Raw genomic sequence first — 21458 nt, 5'->3', positions numbered from 1 at the left:
TTTTGTCCAACTATCTGTAGTCAGCAGGCCTCACTTTGATCGTATCAATCTTACAGCTGCCTTTACAAGATGGGACCATTCTGGAGCATGCTTCTTCACTGGCTGACAGGATGGCCAGACTTCCTTCTGGTTTACTAATTAAACTTCACTAAGCATATGCAGCAGGGGCTTGGCTGTTTAGCTAATTCTCTTTAAGGCAGAAAATCATTCCAACACCAAATTACATTTTGAGAGACAAGGAGGGATGCTTCAGAAATGTTAATAACTTTGCCTCCCAGGACAGCTTGTTTTGAGCCTAGTAGCCCAGGAGCTTACATCAAAACTCTGCAGGTTCCCAGCAACAAAGATAAAGATAAAGGAGACATATTTTTTCCCTCTTTCAAAACATTTTGATTTCCCCAATTCCTTCTTTATGTGGCAGGAGACAGTCTGAGATTTGGGGAAATCAAAATTAACAGAAGTGGATTGACAATAAAAATACCATAAAAGATAGTGGTTCAAAGGGAGTGGGTTAAAAGATTGGTAAACTGATAAATAAATTAAGAATCCTCATTATTTCATTCAGCATAAAACTGTAAATGAACTGAATAGATACACAGGTTCTGCCTTACCAGTCCTAGACCACTGAAGCACCAGTGAAATATAAGCCATATGAATTCACTCCAGACCCCTCAAGCATGTTTTGTTATCCTAAACCTTCACTTCCTTTCCCCCACCCCATGGTCCCAGACCTATCAGTGTTCACATTATTCATGAAAAATTCCCTATGGAAATTGGACATTTAAAAAAAAAAAAAAAAAAAAAACTTTTACACAGATGGCAACACAGCAGAAATATATGTGCCAACTTTCAAAAGTTTCAATAACTATGATTTATGGAGTTATTTCAGTGCTTACAAATTGGTACAAATATTGCTAACACACAGATGAAACAAAAATAAGATGTAGTCTCTGAAGAATAATGCAGTCCCTTCAGTGAGTGAACTGCTGAGAGAGCAGAAAAGGGAGGCTATCAGTCAAGACAGTGAAGGAAAGACAGCTCCTTTCATTGCTATTTGCCACTATGGTAACAGAGTCAAGAGAGCAATAAGAGAAAAATAGTAATAATTTGTTTTGTAAGAGAAAAAGAAGAGTACTGCTGAAGCACTTCCCCCTTCAGGGAAAGGAGGAGGGCATACCTGCAAAAGTTTCCAGCGCATATTCAGGTCATCCAGCTGGCGAGACATCTTTAAAGATGGATGAAGGTCAAGTGGAGACAGCTGACTAGATAAATCATTCACTGTTTTAACTTTCAAGTTAATTGGTGCAATCTCTTCTCTGAAAGCCTGATAGGAAAAAAAAACACACACTTGGCTTGACCACCATCTTACAGAACAGAATAAAAGCTTGCATGCCAAAGAAAAAACAAGTTACATTTGGCTGACACTGACACGGCAGTATAAGGTGACTATGCTCAACAAGAGCATGCAGAGGAGATAATCAGCACTCTCTCTGGAGGAAAGTCTATTTACTTAAATAGTCTGACTGTAAAGGATTCTTCCCAGTTGTATTATTTCACTTTAAATCCACTCCTGTACACAGGGCCCATATAAAGCCTACTTACATCCCACTTAAGCCATCAAAATAGGCCTTAAATAAGTTTTTGGGAGTGCATAGGGGTTGTGCGGTCATTCTGCACAGGGGTAGATTTCATTCAATACTGCAATATTCTTCAGTGAGTTTTAGTAATACTAAAAAGAAAAGGAGTACTTGTGGCACCTTAGAGACTAATATATTTATTAGAGCATAAGCTTTCGTGAGCTACAGTTCACTTCTTCGGCTTCACTTCACATTCATGAAGTGAGCTGTAGCTCACGAAAGCTTATGCTCTAATAAATTTGTTAATCTCTAAGGTGCCACAAGTCCTCCTTTTCTTTTTGTGAATACAGACTAACACAGCTGCTACTCTGAAACCTTAGTAATACTAGTTCACATAAAAGATTCTTAAACCAAATCTATTGAATAAGCCTGACTATTGTTCCCTGATCAAAAGCTGCTGGCAAAATCTTTATTCAAATACCTCATTACTGAATTAGCAAACAAGAGGCAGTGCATCTTCCAAGGAAAAGGAATAGAATACTTTATGGGATTCTGACTGTACAGTTAAAACAATTATGATAAAAAGAAGAAGAAAGGTTTTCTGAATCAAACTAAACTAAATATAACATTAAAAAGTAAAAGTTTTAGTTATGGTTGAAAATATGCACTAAATGTCTTTCTTGCTGTGAGCAGGTAAAAGTAATTGTTTGATGCTGTGAAGAGCTTGACTAAATGTCACTGAACAAGCCAATAACAACTAGAAAAAGAGAGAGGTTTTTTGGACAATCCAGTTATTCCCTACCTTCCCTGAAACTATGCCTAATCAGTCCCATTCACAGCAAGAGGGGAAATTTTGGTTTGTGGGCTGCCTACAGTCCTCCACAACTCTAGCAGATCTTTCTGATTTCCATAACAATGAAAATTTAATAGACTTTGCTTTACCCTCCTTTGCAGAAATGACATCAAGATATGACACACTGTTTCTTAACACAAGAACAAAGAGCTATTCCCTGCAGCATGCGAGAGCTTGGTTTACTATCTATATGAAAATGGAAAAGGGGGAGGAATGTATACATTACTCTTCTTAAATCAACTGCAGTCTGGATATAAATCAGCTTTGACTGTGTTTGACTCAAAGTTTCTAGGTTCCATTGAACCTGAAAGTCTGAGCAAAACTTCAGAGGACGGAGATGTAAAGCCCTAGTCATGTATGTATGAACACCAGTGAAGTGAAGCAGTCAGATATACTACTTACATAGTACCATACATGCACATAATTATTTGCAATACATATAAAGATGGAATCTTTTTGCAAATGTTTACATGCTAAGATGGTTGATCCTTTCATGAGTAACTTTACATGCTAAGGTCAGAAGTAAACCTGTGCATTTGAGTATGGCTTTGATCACTGTGTATTGTGCGTGCTGTATGTTGGAACTGAAAGATTTTGTTGTGAAGCTAAGGAGTCTGAGTGTTTCTAGGTATGACATAATTTCGGTACTAAGGAATATGAAATGAAGTTAGTGACAATTATAGCTGTTGCCTTAATTCGCAATTTCCTTGAAGTTTAATAATTGTGTTATAGGAAATGCCCTGGAGCAAACTTAATTATAAGGCCTTGTCCATACTGTAGGCGGCATGCCGGGTATGCTTACCTAGTGAAAAGCAGCCTATGTCCACACGGCAGCACGTAGCCACATGCGGCAGTGAAAGGCTCTGGTGGGGGAGGCAGCTCCCTGATACTAGAGCCTTTCACGGCGGTGAGGAAAGGCTGTGGCAGAGGGGAGGCAGCAAGGAAGGGCTTTAGCTGTGAGGAACTGTTAGAGTGTTTCCCTGCTGCCGACCCACTGCCAGAGCCTTTCCTTACTGCTGGAGCCTTTCCCTACAGTAGGGAAAGGTTCTGGCTCTGGGGCTCTCTACCCTGCTAAAAACAGTTGTTATATTCACATAGAATTTCATGCTTACTGTAGTTTTCTCAATGTGTTCCTGCAATGAGTCAATCAGTAAATCTCCTACTGGTTTCCAGCCATTTCGCACATTCTCAGCCTCTTTCAAGTCAGCATCCAGGTCGTCCATGGCACACTGCAAGTCTTTTAGTTTCTCTAATGCTTTGTCCACTAGCTTCTGCCAATTGTTGGCACTGGCATTCAGGCTCTCCCATTTCTCTTTCACCTCTGAAGACTGCTTGCGCACAGCTTTGGCAATTCTCTGTGCTTTCTCCTCAGGAGTCAACTCTGCAGTGAAAAGGTGGTTTCAGGGTTTAGGATTTTTTTTTTTTTTTTAAAGCTGCTGTTCATTTTTGGTTGAACAGATTTAATTCTGTACAAGGAGCACATTCAATAAGACGTCCAGCCAATTCAGAGCTCATCATAATCCAGCAGATTTTTCTTTAAATAACTCAACAAGTAAAGTCCAATAAAATAAAATGAAAAACAAACTTTATTCTTAAAGAACAACATGGCTAGGATAATTGCTAAGAAATTCATCCTCATTTCCATGCATTACAAAAAGCAAGAGCCTAGGACTGGCTATTGGTGTTTGTGGTACCTCTGGAATCTGCAAGAGTAATCTGCAAGGTGTGCCACCTCACTTTCCCAGTTCATGAACCTCTGCCCCAACCCAAATCTTTTTTCTCTCTTAACTCTCTGTTAAAGTGAATCACGTTTTCTCAGTTTCACACCTTAAATATTTCCGCAGCTCTGCAACAGTGATTTTAATGTTAATGCCCCACTTAAACAGTCATGTAAATGGAGTACTGCAAAGCTAGAGCTGCACAACAAAACCAAAAACAAAACCAGGATTCCTAACCAAAATGACAGAGTTGAGATTTTGATGCACATTCCTCATTAATTTCAATGCTTTATGTCTAAATCCTCCAAGCAGCTTTGAAAACTGCATCCAGGATCCCCAGAAAAATCCCATTTATGTCAATGGAGACCTGTTATAACTCAGCAAACAAAGCTGAAGGTAGGATAAATATGGCAAGGATGGGTGCCTTAGTCTTAAGGAGATAAAATGGATGATGACACCGATTATGTCTGGAAGTTTTTGTTTAAATCCCACTCAGAGTCAAGACCTGAGCATGCATAGTATTATTTGACATTACTGTAACTTACAAACACACTGTCTAAAGTTTCGCACTCTGACAGTATGTGTTAAGTATGCATATGCCGGATCTCTTCCTTCTTATAAACAATTGGTGGGAGCCTGATAAGTGGTCTACTAGCAGCATGATGTGCGGACATACAGGAGTTCCAAACTTGGGACTGAGCAATGGCTCTCATTTTCTAGAACAGGGACCGAGAGTGCACTCAGCTTGTAAAGAGAAGGCAAATCTCCATTTCACACTCAAGCAAGACCTTTTGGCTGGCACTCAGAGTGGCCTCAATGAGCTCTGGTAACAGCTTCATCCAGCCTCTTTCATCTGAGGGAATGCTGCTGTCACAGTGACTGAAACAAAAAGTAACTCCCAGAGGACTCCTCTTTCCTGCAAGAGACCCTCCTCCACACACACACACACACACACACACACACACACACAATTTCTGCAGGCACATAAATACTTGGAACAGCAGAAGAAAATTATGGTGCATAAACCAAAACACACACACACACACACACTGTTACATGCACCTAAAAATAAGCTAAATGTTCTTACACTCATGCCTTTGTACAGAAAAGCAGCAGCATTTTAGGAACATTTCATTTATGCAGTTTTCACCATTGAAGGTGAATGTTGTCTAGAAATATAAGAAGGACATTAATGAAAAAAGATGAAAGCAGCATTTTTATTGAAAGAGATCAAATGAGTCAAATAACCTTCCATCTAGTGGTGGGTAGCCATTAAAAATATCTTTATAACTGACTTGGCTTATCAGTCAGGCAGCTGTAAAAAAGAAACAAAGGGAACAGGTTTTTCCTTCTTTGGAGGACGAAATGTTATAGTCAAAAGTATATTATTGTGATGGCAAAAATATATGCTATTAATATGCCTCTAATGAAGGTGAATACTAATCAGTTTGTTACCCCCTGGTCTCTAACACTTGCAACCTTGCTGGGGATAATTAACACAAAAGAAACTTGTAAAAATATTCAAGTCCGTACTACTCATATTTTAGCTGAGAAAAGCAGACATCCTTAACTAGGGGTAAGAGTGGATGGAAGGACCTGGTTTAGATTTAAAAAAGAATTGCTATTAGCCCATTGTGTGAAGTTTGAAAAACGTGTTTATTTATTGTGAGCCCCTGCCTTTCTTTCTTTTGGTACACACAAGAATGGAAATACCATCAGCATCTATTTGACAACAGCTGAAGGCAGAAGTACTTGAAGTTTTCTGAAAACCCCTGTTTTCCTATGATTTTTTTGAACAAAATGCCATGACAAAGCCTTGTTGGAAACTGCAAAACAGCTTGCAAGAAATTTTATTGCTGACTATGTAAACAAAGTAAGAAAGGGAACTAAAAAAAAATTCAACAGAACATGCACAACAGTGGAGCCAGAGGCTAATAGGTAGACTGTAAATAAGACGTAAATTCTTAACAGTAAGAGTGTTATAGACTATACCCCTGTATTCATCTCTTGAACACTATTGTGATAATTTTTGTACAAAGTATGCCTTGTGGGGTATCATTTGAAAACTATAATTTGCTGACCATTTTTATCTTGGTAAATTATGTGTGATAACATTAGATGTAAAGTTATAAGATTTCACTGTGCAGTGTTACTTAAACATTTTCCAAGTCTGGGGAATGGCCAAACCAGTTCCTCTGAGACAAAGGGCAAACTGATGCCTCAGCCAGGTCTAAACAAGGTCAATGGGCCATTACCTGCTAAATGGTCATTCTTTGGCAGGAAAGGGGGCATGGGTGAGAATTTGCATTTTAGCAGAGAAACAGCATTGGGTTCCTGTCCAAGCAGACTTTTTGTCTCCTGAATCTCATCTGGAAATAACTCTCAAAGGAGAGAGAGGACTATAAAAAAGGAGACACCACAAGAGCCCCTCCTCCTCCTCTCTGTTCTCTCTATTCACTGCAGCAGAGCAAGGGTGCTGCCTTTACTCAGGTACTGGATGGATCACTTGATGATTGCCCGTTTTGTTCATTCCCTCTGAAGCACCTGGCACTGGCCACTGTCGGCAAACAGGATACTGGGCTAAATAGACCATTGGTCTGACCCAATATGGCCAATCCTATGGGTCCTGGCCTAAGAAGTTTGGCTAGTAATAATGTTGAGAACTTGTGGTGAGAAAAACTTAAACTACATTAAATTTAGTGCAAAGTTAGACACTAGTTGTGTTTTAAATTTATTTTTCTTGTAACTATTTCTGACTTTTATGCCTCATTACTGTATTTGCTTAAAATCTATTATTTTGTAGTTAATAAATTTGTTTTATTGTTTTTATCTAAACCAGTGTGTTTGACAAACTCGATTTAGGATAACAGGATTTGTGCACATCATTTCAATTAATAAAATGATGGACTTTATATGAGCTGGGAAGTACAAGACATACATTTCTGGGGGGAAATCTGGGACTGGGAGTGTGCTGGAGTCACCCTGCAGTATAATTCAGGTTGGTAAAAGTTTGAGTGTGATTGGCAGGTTGCAAATGCACACAGACATAACTGGGAGTGACTTATATGCTGGAGGCTGTTTGCGAGCAGTCCAGGAGCACTGCAGCAAAGCACTGCAGGCTGAAGGGAAGGGATGAGACAGCTACTCACTAGCCTAGATTGTACCCTGGGTATGTCACAGAGGCTAATTAACCATTAGATCAATTTACCAAGGGTGGTGGTGGATTCTCCATCACTGACCATTTTTAAAACAAGATTAGATATATCCTAGGAATTTGGGGTAAATTCTATGGAGTGTACTATACAGGAGGTCAAACTAGATGATCACAGTAGTCCTTTCTGGCCTTGGTTTCTATGATTGTCAGTTTCAGAGCATTATTTGAGTTCTAGAACTGGGGAAAAAAACTCTTAAAAATGTAAAACTATTTTGAAAAAAGTCTGAGAAAAGGCAGAAAGAAGTTTTGTACACCCAATCTTACTAGATGTTTCAGGGAAATATTCCAAGCAATTCCCAGACTGCCAAAACTATTAAGGAAAACTTCCATCTGTGTACATTTTAGCCTGCAGAGCCATAACTGAGCCAGATGCTGACCATGCTTGGAGATATCAAGGATTTTATGGAGCAGACTTCCAGGGACACTTGTGACAGAAAGCTGGGGCTGCACAGGTAGATGTGATTAGTCAACAGGCTATGTAGAGTCCCGGGCACCGGGAACTGGTAACCTAGGCATGACGAAGACCCACTATTTGTGACATTGAGAGGAGAAGAATGGAGGAAATCATCCAAGAGGTGCTTTGAGAAGAATTCTGACTAGGGATGTTAAGAACCACTGGGGAACATATGAGAGGCAGAGATTCAATGTTGTTCTAGATTTGTTTGTTTGTTACAATTTTATTTCCTATAGTTAACGTGCAAATCTCAGACTCTACCCTGCCACCTGAACAACTCCACCACAGGGTTCTGCAACACAGTTTACCTTATACATTAAACTCAGTTTTCAGATGAACTTTTTACCCAAGCCTTTGCAACAGATTTCTGCAAAGGGGAGAGAACGGTCATCTAAAAGCTTTTAGACAGAATCAACTATTAAAGTAATAAATTATATATACAGGGCAATAACAGAGGGTTTGAATACTTGGGGATAGATAGCAAGGGAGTTTTCATTTTAATTCATTTGGGAATTATTCATGTTAAGAGTTTACAACTGCCATGAGCTTTTCTAAAATAATCTGAATTGACTAAAATCCAGTGACAACAAGTCAATTTACTGATCGTAAAGTCCCGGGACGATTTCAAAATAATTTCTTGTGTACCAAATATACTGATGCTGTGATAAAAAAACAAAATGTAATAAATACTTTCCATTTGGTTTTTTGGAATAATGCACTTACAATTAGTTACTTTTCTGTACAGTATAACAACTTGCAGGTTTTATTTAGAAAATTGAACACTGTTAAAAACTAAGAATTGTTTATGATAAAAGATAATGATCCTCTTTGGAGGATTTAACAACTAAATAAGAGATAATCTGACATCTCTGCATAAAATGGCGATGAGATACAGGGACTTAATTATCTTGGTCAGGTGGCTAGTGACAATTTGAACTACTCAAGCCACCAGCTAACTGGCCTCAACTCTGGAAGAATGGGAAATCTCTCTGAGAGCTGTTGGCTGATCGGTATTGACAGTAGGCTCAAGAAAGGCCTCATTCTCCAACCTGATTGGAAAGCAAGTATGACAGCACTTGATGACAGTATTGGGTACAGAAATCAGAAAAGTATTCTACACTGAAGGGGGGGAAAACACTAATAAGGTACCCTGAGAAGATGGTGGTGATGGCAAATGTTGGGGAAGAGAAGAAGGAAGATTCTTTTACTTGGTTTGTCCTGCTAGCTAAAACCAAACAGAAGCACACGTGACAGATGTTAGTCACATCTCTTACTGTTTGGAAGGCACCTAGAGACCACGGTGACAGGTGTAAGAATCAGAACTGAACAGAAATAAAAATAGAAACATTATCCTGATGCTGTTGAAAGGCATGTGAAAGTTATTTGTTAATTCACTGTCACTGTGCAAACATGACTATTGCATTTTATTTGAAAAAATACCTGTTGTATTAATGTGTTGAGACTGTTTTATTTAACTTTAGAAAACCATTGGGGGTGCTTATCAACTTGCTTTACAAAGACATTTACTATGGAAATAAAGCCAGATAATTAGTTTTATGAGGTATAAAATCATTTAACTTCTATTCACTTAAGAGACTAATTCATCTTGCATAACTATATTTGCCATTGTCATAGCCCAAAGTGTTAACAAGAAACCTCTTATTTTTTAAAGCAGAGAACACATTTGCAGTGACTTTGGTTCCATAGTTTAGAACTGTAGACCTGATTTCATAAAAGATGATTTAACAGTGACAATTTTCCTGGGGTTAGGAAATCTTTTCATCAGTCCATCATTAAACAAGTTGGCACAGGGATACAAAACTCCTTTATGTTGTGACAAAAACACCATACACTCGTTATTACTTTTTTTGTCTTTTGATTGATCAGTCTCTTTTTGATGGTTCTTATTACATTATCTCCACTTCAGCAGCTGCTCAGAAAGTAAAAAAAGCTCTATAATCATCAGACCATCTGGTTACCAGAGAGGAAAAATATTAACGGACCTTGGAATCAGGGAAGAGAAAAAAGAAATCCACTGCTCTGGTTGCAACTGCTTCATTTCAATAAGCGCCTTTTGTCACAAAGTGATGAAAATAGCAAACGTTTTTCTAAATGTCTAGCGGAGGTAAACTGCAATGGGATGTGAACTTCTAAAACTGAGCCTTAGAACACTTATTTTGAGAATTAAGGCAAGCAAACAGGTTTCAAGGAGTGGACAATATGTAAAAAGGAAAATATTATGTATGAACAGTATGTTGCTTGTTTACAAATTTATTTTAGAGAAGTTAAGCTGCTCCTAGTTCTACCAGTTCTTGGTTTTTTGAGCACTTATTCTTGTTCATTTCTCAGTCAATAGAAAAAGTGATCATTTTAGGGCCTGACAGGAGCTAGTGGTTTCTCTCTCTCTGCTTAGCAATCATTAAATTTATTTTCCCTTACCTTTACTATGCTCTTTAAACAGCATAGAAGAACTGGAGCCGATTTAATGTCCATTCCCCCAATTATACAGAACATGTTCTCTCTTCCACGGTTCAGTGGGTCTTTGCAGCAGAAAGTGATGGGTGCAAATGACACTGTCATCATTATAGCACTTTCAGAGCATTTGAACAGGCATAATGGGATACTGTCAAGTTCATAATTGGAAGAATCCAACAGTATTGTCATCACATAATTATATCTAGCATCACTCCAATGAAAAATATTCTTCAAGCTTCTAATAACCCTGGCAGAAAACTTGCTTACAACAAAAAGTACTACAGGAACAAGAAGTTTAGATAATAAGAAGCAACTGGGTACTACAAAATGTAGCAATTAGGCAAATTCAAAGCAGCCATCCACGCAGGGATAACATGGCATGCCACTAGTTTCTCATAATTCATATATCTACTGTGCATATAGTTGGGGGAGGGGTTGCAGATAGTTGATCATTTTCATCTTAACCCTTTGGTTTTTCTCTGATTAGCACTGAAAGTTCTTGAAATCAAAGAAAATTAAAAAACGATAAACAATAAGGAAAATGGCTGCAGGATAAAAGACAAATTTTTTTCAACCTGGAGATGAATGAATTACTAGGAGCAAAGAACACTGAATATCTGAAGAGTGAGTTCTTATATTGTGGGTATTTCTGGGAAGAACAGTATAAAGTCATCAATAAAGGGAAAGAAGAGGGATGCTAGTACTACATGCGTCCCCTGAATATTAAATGCAGTGTAGTTGAAGCCATGTCGGTCGCAGGGCCTGTGAAAGAGAAAGTGGGTGAGGTGATATCTTTTATTGGACCAAATTCTGTTGGTGCAGGAGACAAGCTTTCAAGCCACAGAGAGCTTTCCTTCTTCAGCAGCCATTGCATTAACATACCAAAGGTAAATCTGAAAGAGAACTACTATGACAGGAAAAAGCAGACTTCTCTACTACAGATTAAGCTGAAAACTCACACAGCAGAACTATTTTTTGAGCTTGTCAGAAAAGTATATTAACGCTTATTCCTAACCTTTTCTATTTTTAAAAGGGAAAGTCAGAAAAAATATAGCTATTTATCCTTTTTATTCTTTGCACTGTAAAATTATTTAAATTTAAAATCATATGGGCCAACCTAGTAAGTGATTAATTTCATGAGCCAGTCTCTTGGCTCCCAAGCACAGTGGAAGTACCGGAAAGGCAGAGTGCTTCGCCCCTACAGAGAAACAGCACGTCAGGTGCTCTGCAGCATTCCTTTGGTCACAGACTTTGACAGGTGTTCCACCTCTCCCCAGTAGGCCAAGAGGGGTCCTGTGATACAGAGGAGAGAGCATGTGAGAGCACGTACACAAGTGACCAGTACAAGGTACTCAACTTTTTTTTTTTTTTTTAACCAAAAATTGCTTCAATTTTGCAAAAGCGTTGTGACTTCAAATCAGGCCACAATATTTTTGCAAAATGGAAGCAACTTCATGGAAGTGTAAGGCCCAACTCTCTCAACAGTGCAGAGTAGCTGAAAAGCCAGCTTTAACTGCTCCCCCGTCCCGATGACTCCCCACTGTGTAAGAGGAAAGCTTGGATGGCACAGAGCTGGGGTAGCATCTCTAAGCCACCCTTTGCTTTCTGCAGTCCCCGGTGAACAAGACATTCGTCTGGAGAAAAGAGGCAAGACAGAGGCACCCCTCTGCTGTGGTGGTGATTCTAGGCAGCCCAGGATGTGGTTCTGCTTCCTGATGCACTGGGGGTGAATGGTGTGAAGGCCTAATGTTCCTCCACCAAAGACCATCTATAATTTTAGTGGCACAGAGGCCATGCCTGGCAGTTCCCAGAGGATGATGGAAGAGACAGCTGTCCAGCCCCTAAAGACACCTCACTGGTATGTTAAAAGGTGACTAAAATAAAAAACATATGATCACAAGCCTTCTCTTCAATCAGCCTGTTAATCGGCTGCACCATTAGCAGCACCGGTGGGAGACCTAGTACTGACACAGCTCTGGTGACTTCTGGAGTCTTTACAAGCATGTGTCAATTAACCCTGATCACTAAAAGTATATCTACACTGCAGTTAAATGCCTGCAACTGGCCTGGGCCGGGTGACTTGGGCTAAGGGGCTGTTTAATTGTGGTGTAGATATTCAGACTCGGGCTGGAGCCTGGGTTTTAGGGCCTTGTGAGATGGGAGAGTCTCAGACCTTGGTCTGCAGCCTGAGCCCAAGTGTCTACGCTGCGATTAAAGAGCCACTTAGCCCGAGGCTCATGAGGCCAAGTCAGCTGGCACAGATGAGCCGTGGGTTTCTAACTGCAGTACAAACATATCTTAAAATTCCCGTTGGTGCTGTTGATGGCATTGGTAGGATTTTTGGGTAACATATCTGTGCCCGAGAGGGCTGGGGGGGGGAGATACCAGCAAAAGGAGGACACTCAGGACTAAGAATAGTAAACTACGCTTTATTGAAGGAAGGAAGGAAGGAAGGAAGGAAGAACTTACGCTCCAAACTGCACGGGGAGCCCATAGGACACGTGGAGGGGCTGCAGGGGACTTTGGCCATTCGGGACAGCTGACCAGGGAGGACTCCGCCGGGGGGGAGCCCTCTGCAGCGCTATATTCTCCGTGCTTATCTTGGAGTTTCATGGGGTCAACAGCTGGTTACATTCTATATGTATGATTTATGCTTATTACATAAACTAACTTGTTTACAGGCAAAAATATGCTGAGCTATGCTACAATATCTTTTGACAGGGTCTGTCGGACAAAGTTCATCGAAACTGCCTGCATCCTCCACTTATGTCCAGTCACGTACTCAGTCCACCACTTAGCTCCTCGCAACCTTGCCCCTACAATCTCCTAGTGTATCCATGGCACAGTGTACACATTATAGGAATCAATACTGCTCTGGAAACATTCTGGGGTCCACCTGGTAAACAAATTGGTCTATTTGCTGTCATATTACAACACTAAAAATAACCATTATATCCTCAGGTTCAAATCTCACTTCCCCTACTCCAGCTGCCCAAAATTCGGTTTTAAAAATCTCCTCTTTGGCCATGTGCAGGATTCCAATGCCACCTCTGGATAGGGAAAGAGGGTGTTTACATCTCTGGCCACTTCTTGTGCTTGTTTATCTGTCACACACCTGTCCACTAGTGAGTTTGAGACGACTTCACCTAGAACACCAAAGAGCCAACATATAGTAAAAAAATTTGGGCTTTACCACTATAGACTGAACTTAAACTGGTGACCTATACGCCTGGCTAAATATCCCTCCTCCGCTCAGTCAGTCAGGCATTACATCTTTGGTAGTTATAAAGTTGTAATCTTAGTACGTCTCCACTCTTCCACAGAAGCTTTCAGAAAAGACAAAGATGGGTGAGACCAGAAATTGTAATATAGGGAGAGATTTTCAAAAGAGCCTAAGGGACTTAAAAGCATATGCTCCATTGACTTTCAATGGCATGTGCGTGCCTTATTCTTAAGCTCTTCAGCACATCCTCACGCCCTTATACAGTAAACCACCTGGGGTTGAAGGGAGTGGCTTTTCAGGCCTTCTAACAACCAGCTGGTTCAGTATCTTGGTAGGTGTATGGTTACTAGCTGCACTGGTACTTTGGCAGAAATCGGTGTTTCAGGCAGCAGTTCAATTCCCACCCATCAGACAAAATGATAAGTTTTAAAACTTTGCTTAAGTCCTTTATTGTATTTTTCCTTGCTATGGATAAAAATATTATATCAGGGAATTTATCTCACTGCATTGGGTAGCAGGAAAAGAAAAAAAGCGGTTCCCCTTCATTTATATATGAAACATGAACACATGCCAGATGCCTGCTAGAATAACTAAAGTATATGCATGTAATTTACTGATATATGATATTGTTCTGATGCAACTGTGGTATATTTTTGCATTTCTAATTTAAAGGTAGAACAGATGGTGAACATTAAATTAATTTAAAGTGATGTGTCCATCAAAATAACCTTTGCTACCAAATAATTGCTCACTAAGTGGGGATTTGATCATTTTCACCAGCTTTCTACACTAGCAATGCACATTGATATGACTGAAGACTTCTGGAAATGTTCGCAATTTCACTGTATCATCCTGATCTGTCAGCACTTTATTTTATAGTACACTTCATAAACTGAATTTTAAGGACAGGAATGCTTACCATATCAAGAAGGTCATATGGTTGATCTGTGGTTAAGAAGCCCAAAGAAAGAAAATAACATTCTGTTTTTCTGTGTTTTTCATGGGCTGTAACTTCACTAATAATTCTTGGATCTGAGAAACTAATTGGAGTTATGTTCTTGATCTAAATGTCTGCAAGCAGTTAATTATACTCCTCTAAATTTTCTTACTATATATCATGGACAAGTGATAACAAAGCTAAAAATATAAACATTTTCACAGTGCCCTTATCTTGTTGATTTATAAAATCTAGCAGCTGGTTTATCAGTCTACTGTATTTAGAAACTAGAAGTTCAAAAGCAAGAAACAGGCTTGTTCTTTTGTGATGATGTGATCCCTGGGGAGATGAAGATGAAATCAGAAGAAAAAACAGAGGGGATACGAAAGAACTCAAACAATTAAAACTTCCTGGATTATGGAGGTTCAGTGTTCAGAAGGGCCAGTTACTGCACAGTTGCAACATAAGGCCAACACGCTAAAAGGGAACAGCATCAGAGCTAATATCGTAACCTAAGTTAATGTACTTGTTATCGTAGGACATATAACAAGATCTTATTACATGTAATACAGCAATGGAGTTAATATAAGGTATCTTGTAATGCATGAGCAGGTATTGTACTCCTCTTACAATGTATCACCTGACAACAAAGAATTTATGTAATTGTTTAGGGACTTTTTAAAGTATCTTTTCTTTGAGCAAACCCAACACTGATTTGTGTGGGCTCACCTCCAAATTTTGTCCAACACCTTCAAACAATGTATTCCGTCCCTTCCACAAAAAGTGTAGAGGAGCAAACAGGCCTTGCTAAGTGGCTGTAAGGTTAACAGAATCAGGCTCTCGTGAACTGAAAAGGGAAGTGAATTTTTCAATTGAGGACCCAGCGCAGAGAATGCACCATTTCCGTTCTCCTTGCACTTAACCCACAGGGTATTAGACCACGAACCTTGGACAATTTCAACTATCGTAGTATCACAAAAGAATAGAGGCAGTCACTGAAGTAACTAGAACCCAATCCGCTGAAGGTTGTATATGAAAAACCTTAAATTGGATCTGGAAATAAATAGGAAACAGGAAAGAAGTTGGAGCACTGGTGTTGAGGTGGTTTCTATAAAGCATATTTCTAAAACAGGCACCCTGCATACTATCAGGCAGCAAGTTTCAGAGTGGTTTTAAAGTACAGTCCCAAATAAAGTGCCCTGTCGTAATCAAATCTTGTGCTGAAAAAGATGTGGATCCTGTGGCGAGATCCACATGTAAATGAGTGGACACAAACCTTTTGTTGAGTGTCAGAAATAAGAAACAGTATTGACCACTCACACTATACCGAATGCTCAGAACTAGTTCTGGAACCAACAGGCTGTGCATCTGAGTAATAATGAAAAGGAAACTTTTCCAACTAGGGAGCAGGGATCTTCTCCACCAATTTCTCCAGTCCACTAGCATAACTTCAGTCTTGTGCAGGTTCAGTCCTCATCTAAGCCGCAAGCCTCACAAGTTACTCATCTTATTATTCCACATGCATTTCCTCATCACCTTTCCATATGTTCCATACACCCTTATTATATTGCAATCTGAGGTCCTATCTACACAGGAACAGAGGAAAGTCAATTTGGATCTATAAGGGTATGAATTTATATTGCATTAGTTAAACCTCATTAAATCCTTTTGTGGAGATATTCATACAGAATGAAATTGCCCTTAATTCAGATTATCTTAATTTACTTCAAAAGTGTCCACATGGGATTAATGTGGTTTAACTAACATGCTTTAAATTCTCACCTTTAGTTGATTCAGATTAACTGGCCTGAATGTTCCATTGCAGACAAGCCCTAAGATACTGTTGAATACTTTATACCTGCCTACACAGAAATTACATTTTACATAAGTTGAGCATAAATTAGCTAATATCAGGATAAATAATCTAACACAAAAACTAAATTATAGTATAATTCAATGTATCTTTGTAAAGTGCCTTTCATAAAAGAGTAACAGAGAACGCTTCAAAGACAATGTCTGAAATGAAAAAGATCTGACAGGATCTATTTAAAAATACCATCAACATCTATGACACATTCTTGAAATATAGTAATTTTGTTAATTGAGTAGTTATTGTGTATTTTCAGATGTAGAGAGAGATCAGTGAGATTACCAAGTACTTTACTGTTTACTTAAGACACTGAATTGGTCTCATATTGGAATTAGTTGGTCATCATTTTGCATTATTCTGGAACTCTCATTTCACTACATGCACATATTGCCCAGACCATAAGGGTATTTATCCCAGGTATATCCTTGCACAATTGGCTATGATGCATTAGAATTGTGTGTTTTGGGGAAGAGGATTTTTTTTCTCCTTACTCTGAAACACCTGGTGTTGCCCCCAGTGCAAGAAGCGGGTTACCAGACATGTTCTCATTAAGGAAGATGAAAACCCTAACTCTTATTTTGTTATTATCTGTATAAGAGTAGTGCCTAGAGGCTTTAATCTATTTCTGGATATCATTGTGCTTGATAGACTGAAAGAAAGTCACTGCACACTGAAAACTATGATCTAAAGGCAAGATTCTGCCACACCTACTCCTGTAGAATAGTACTTTAATCAATGGGATTATTTGCATCTTTAATAAAGTGGAGAAAGGCATAACAAAAACCTGTGTCTGGAAACTGAAGCCAGACAAATTCAAATTAGAAATAGGGCAGAAATTTAAGTGAGGCTGATTAACCACGGGAACAAACTCCCAAGGGAAATGGTAGATTCTCCATCTCTTGATGTCTTCATATCAAGACTGGGTGCCTTTCTGGAAGATACACTGCAGCCAAACACAAGTTATTGGTCTCCATACAGGGGTACCTGGGAGAACTGAATTGTCTATGTCATACAGGAGGTCAAACTAGACGATGCAATGGTCTCTTTCTGGGCTCAAACTCTATGAATCTACGTACAGCAAGGTACTGTTTTTGCAATATGATATGTGGACAGGAGATATTCATAAAACACTCTCAGACCACCAGCCTGCCAATTATCATTTGGCAGTTTACTATGGTCAGCCAACCTCCTAGTCTGTCCCCACTACCTTTTGAATATTACAAGATACTATGTTTTCATAATATTGTACTGTGAGAATTTAACATGTGTATCATCATCTAAAGATCACTCTCGTGTTTTCATTCAACACTGACCAGCTTACAAAAATCAAGTCCTGACAAATACTGCTGAATAAAAAACACCTGGCACTAGTGGTGTGTTATGATTTGGCACAGATTGATTTGGGTACTTTTACACATTTTGAGATGTAAGTTATAAAATTTGTTGAGCTCATGACTGGCTGAATGAGCAAAGCTAAAATCAGAATATATTATTTTCATCTTCATGACACTTCATGCAATGTTGGCCAAACAGCACATTTATTATATATGCAACATATCAAATAAGATGCAAAACTACCAAATTTTGCATAACGTACTCCTGATTTTTCAAAATAGCAGGAGATAAGATCTAATATAACAACCAAGAAGTAAGTATTAGTCAACGAAAAAAAGGTTCATTTGTTTTAACCAGGAGGTATTCAAACTATGCAACGCAAAGCCAAAGAAGGGAATCAGAAATGAGGAAAAGAAAAAACTCTTTGTGGTAGAAAATTACACAAAAGTAAAGTCAGATTGCTATAACATTAGTTATTTTTAATTAACATTAAGTTGAAAAGTCGTCTAGGAAGGCTCTACAGGATGTATGAAATCAGGAGAATGAATATTAACACAGAACACAAATAATCATATAATGACTTTGCAAATTATATAGAGTACTGAACGATATGCATTTGCATGGTAATTCAGATTTCTGCAGATTACTAGTTTTTTTCTAGTACAATTACAATGCAATTTTCAACAGTAAGATTTCATGATAACAGAAGAGATACAATTATGAATTCACTCTACAGATATATGATACACTTCTACACCGATATAACGCAGTCCTCAGGAGACAAAAAATCTCACCGCATTATAGGTGAGACCGCATTATACTGCCCCCTGACAGGCACTCACCAGCAGCTGCAGGAAGCGGAGCAACGTGGCCCCAGCCCGCTCCACTCCACCAGCTCCCAGCCATGGCGCTCCGCTTCCCGCCACCGGTGAGTGCGGGGAGGTTGGGGAAAGGACGTCCTCTGCAGATACTGGTGACAGGAAGTGGAGTGACGCAGCCCCAGCCCGCTCTGCTTTCCTTGTCCTGACCCCAGCCGTGTCACTGGGGGGTTGGGGAAAGGTCCCGCACTCACCTGCGGCGGGAAACGGAGCACCGTGGCTGGGAGCTGGCGGAGTGGAGCGGTCTGGAACCGAGCTGCTCCACTTCCGCTACTGCTGGTGAGTGCAGGGGGGATCCCTTCCTCCAAGCCCCCCTCCCCGAGTAACACAGCTGGGGCTGGGGCGAGGGAAGCTAAGTGGGCTGCTCCTGGCGCCCCGCTAATTTCCCAGGCCACTCTGGGACTGCGGGTCCCCCAAAAGTGCCCCCCCCCCCACAGCTCCTGCCTCCCAGACCCTGGTGCGGGGGGGGGGGGGGGGGAGCCCCTGACCGCCTCCGAGACCCTCGGCCCCTTATCCAACCCCTCGGCCCCGGCCTGACACCCTTAACATGCTGTTCAGAACAGCATGTTGGAGCTTTATTGCATTGTATGAGAACCCGCGTTATATCAGGGTAGAGGTGTACTTACTGTATGTACTATGTACTTATACAATTATTACATTTTTTTTTCTTTTGAACAATTATGAATAGACTTACTACTTTTTCTCTGGTTCCTGAAAATAGCTAAATATGAGTCAACTCTTGCAGTCATTAAAGAGTTAAACATTCAAATAGCTTAATTACCACCTAGAGATGAAAGACAACTGATCTAGAACAGATGTGTTTCATTTTTCATCAGGCAATTCCAGAATCTATTTTGGTTAATATTTTACAAAGAGTAATATATGCAGATTTTAATGGCTTATGTTCCAATATTCTTCACAATCATATTTCAGGTGCATAGCTTTGTTATTGAAGCAAGAATACACAAAATTGCACTGATGTTATCCATATTTTGAGTTTATAATGAAAGGCAAAAAATTCCAGATGTGCCTCCTCAAAATGTTTTTGATATAAATATAGCCTTCTGTGATTTATTTGTACATTTCCTCCTTCCATCATTGAACACTGGATATTTACAAAGCAATGAGGGTTATACTTGATCAATTTGTAGGATGTGAAATGCCCAATTGCTTTAGAAATTCTAGAAGGCTACATAAATAATGAGCTATAAAATGTATACTGGGGACCTAAAAAGTGGTTTGATGTTGCAACATTCATTTTACATGTTCCAAATATGAAGAAAACAGTAACTGACCCGTTTTTGAGTGCAGGTTTTTTCTTGGTTCTTCAGGGCCCTCGATTGGTTGGTTGGCAAGGAAAACTCGTGCCTGGTCTATGGCATTCAGAATGGTTTGCTCTTTATCCTTCAGTTCACGCCTCAGTGCCTTATGGAAGGGAAAATGAGAGTTGCATTTGTAACTTAATGTTTTGTACAACAGGCAATGTAGCAACTGCTCCATTTTCATCCCTCTGACCTGTGTAGTGAGTGACTAATAGTCAACATTTAATTCATGTTGCAAGACAAAAATTTAATTTTGCAAAAGAGAGATGGGAAGAAAATGAATTTAGATTGCAGAGGTTTTTGCAGAACTAAGTTAAATATGTGAATACAAGAAAAATGATGATGATGATGATGATGAGTTTAAAATATTCACCAAAAGGAAATTATTATACTTGAACTTACACAAAAACACACTTTGAAGCCTTCATTACTATCCGAAGGATTCATAGGATATAATAGACTGCTCTGACTTTTTGTTGTTGTTAGCCAGAGCGAAAAAAAAAAAATACATTCAATGGAACACAAGCAGATAATTTCACAACTGGTAATGAGAACTGCAGAAGTATTTTAAATACTTCACAATATGTTAAGTTAAAAAATATGAAAGTTAAGAGGCAGGAACAAATTAAACTACACAGAATCAAAACTCAACCAAAGAGAACATATTATGAAAAGACAGTCTCCAATTAGCGTAAAATATTTTCAGCCTGTTACGCCAAGGCAATTGCAATTTTTCTTTGAGAGGTTTTTCATGCAAATGTAAATGAATCTCAACAAACTTTATTCTATAGTGCTTTTGTTCTTTCATTTGTAAAGGGCTGTGTGTGTGAATTTAACCTTCCTCCTTTGAAGTCTTGTGTTTATGAGCAGTGCGTTCCAATATTCTCTTCTGAAAAACATTTAGCTCCATACAATCTTTTAAAATGATCCTTCTCAGATATAAATAATTTTTCATGAAACATTTGCATGTTACTACTACTGTAAACACACAATAGCATACCTTTAATGCTATGTATTATGGTTTTCTGCTTTTAAATATAATTTTTTACATCTCTAATTAAAAATAAATGTTACTTTTACTGAAAAAGGCCAGTCACTCCCCACTGCCCACAAGAAACAGCATAGTACTCCAGGGACTGTATAACAGAACACACATCTTTTTCCCCTATAAAAACGAGTTCCTAGTGGAAGGATAAGAGCAGAAAGCAGGAAAATGTCTTACTATCTTTTTTCCAGATATTTACATATGGGGTGACACACATTAGGGCCTCAATTATGCAACTGGATCTACATATGGGAAGACCCAATGGGACTCCATATGGACACAACGGTCTGCTGCACGGATCTGATTGTAGAATCAGGGCTTAAAAAGCTCGATTTTAACCTCCATTCTGTTTTGCAACTAAATTCTAATCTTAATCCTCCTCCCTATTCTCTCCCCAAATTTTCTTCACAGCAATGAACACGTGAAAATAACAGTTTTTCCTTTGAGAACACACATGGCCATTCCTCAGAACCAACACAGGGTATAGCACATCATACTGAAATTCTCCTGCACATTTGACATTAGGAGGTGTCGAAAGCACAGCATTCTCAACACCA

At 39.2% G+C, this 21458-nt stretch overlaps 1 protein-coding gene across 1 annotated transcript in view; it reads right to left on the bottom strand.

The window, feature by feature from the left end:
• The window catches only part of UTRN (utrophin), a 528745-nt gene that overhangs the window by 147211 nt on the left and 360076 nt on the right, over window positions 1–21458 (bottom strand). Inside the window, exons 55-57 of the mRNA XM_077813162.1 lie at window positions 19830–19959; window positions 3543–3811; window positions 1178–1324 (exon numbers count right to left, since the gene is read on the bottom strand). Coding sequence (XP_077669288.1) covers window positions 1178–1324; window positions 3543–3811; window positions 19830–19959 — 546 coding nt within the window. The remainder of the gene's footprint in view (window positions 1–1177; window positions 1325–3542; window positions 3812–19829; window positions 19960–21458) is intronic.

The sequence above is a fragment of the Eretmochelys imbricata genome, chromosome 3 (genome assembly GCF_965152235.1).
Source record: "Eretmochelys imbricata isolate rEreImb1 chromosome 3, rEreImb1.hap1, whole genome shotgun sequence".
NCBI lineage: Eukaryota > Metazoa > Chordata > Testudines > Cheloniidae > Eretmochelys > Eretmochelys imbricata.
The sequence above is the reverse complement of the archived record's forward strand: the minus strand, read 5'-3'. Positions and strand labels throughout refer to the sequence as shown.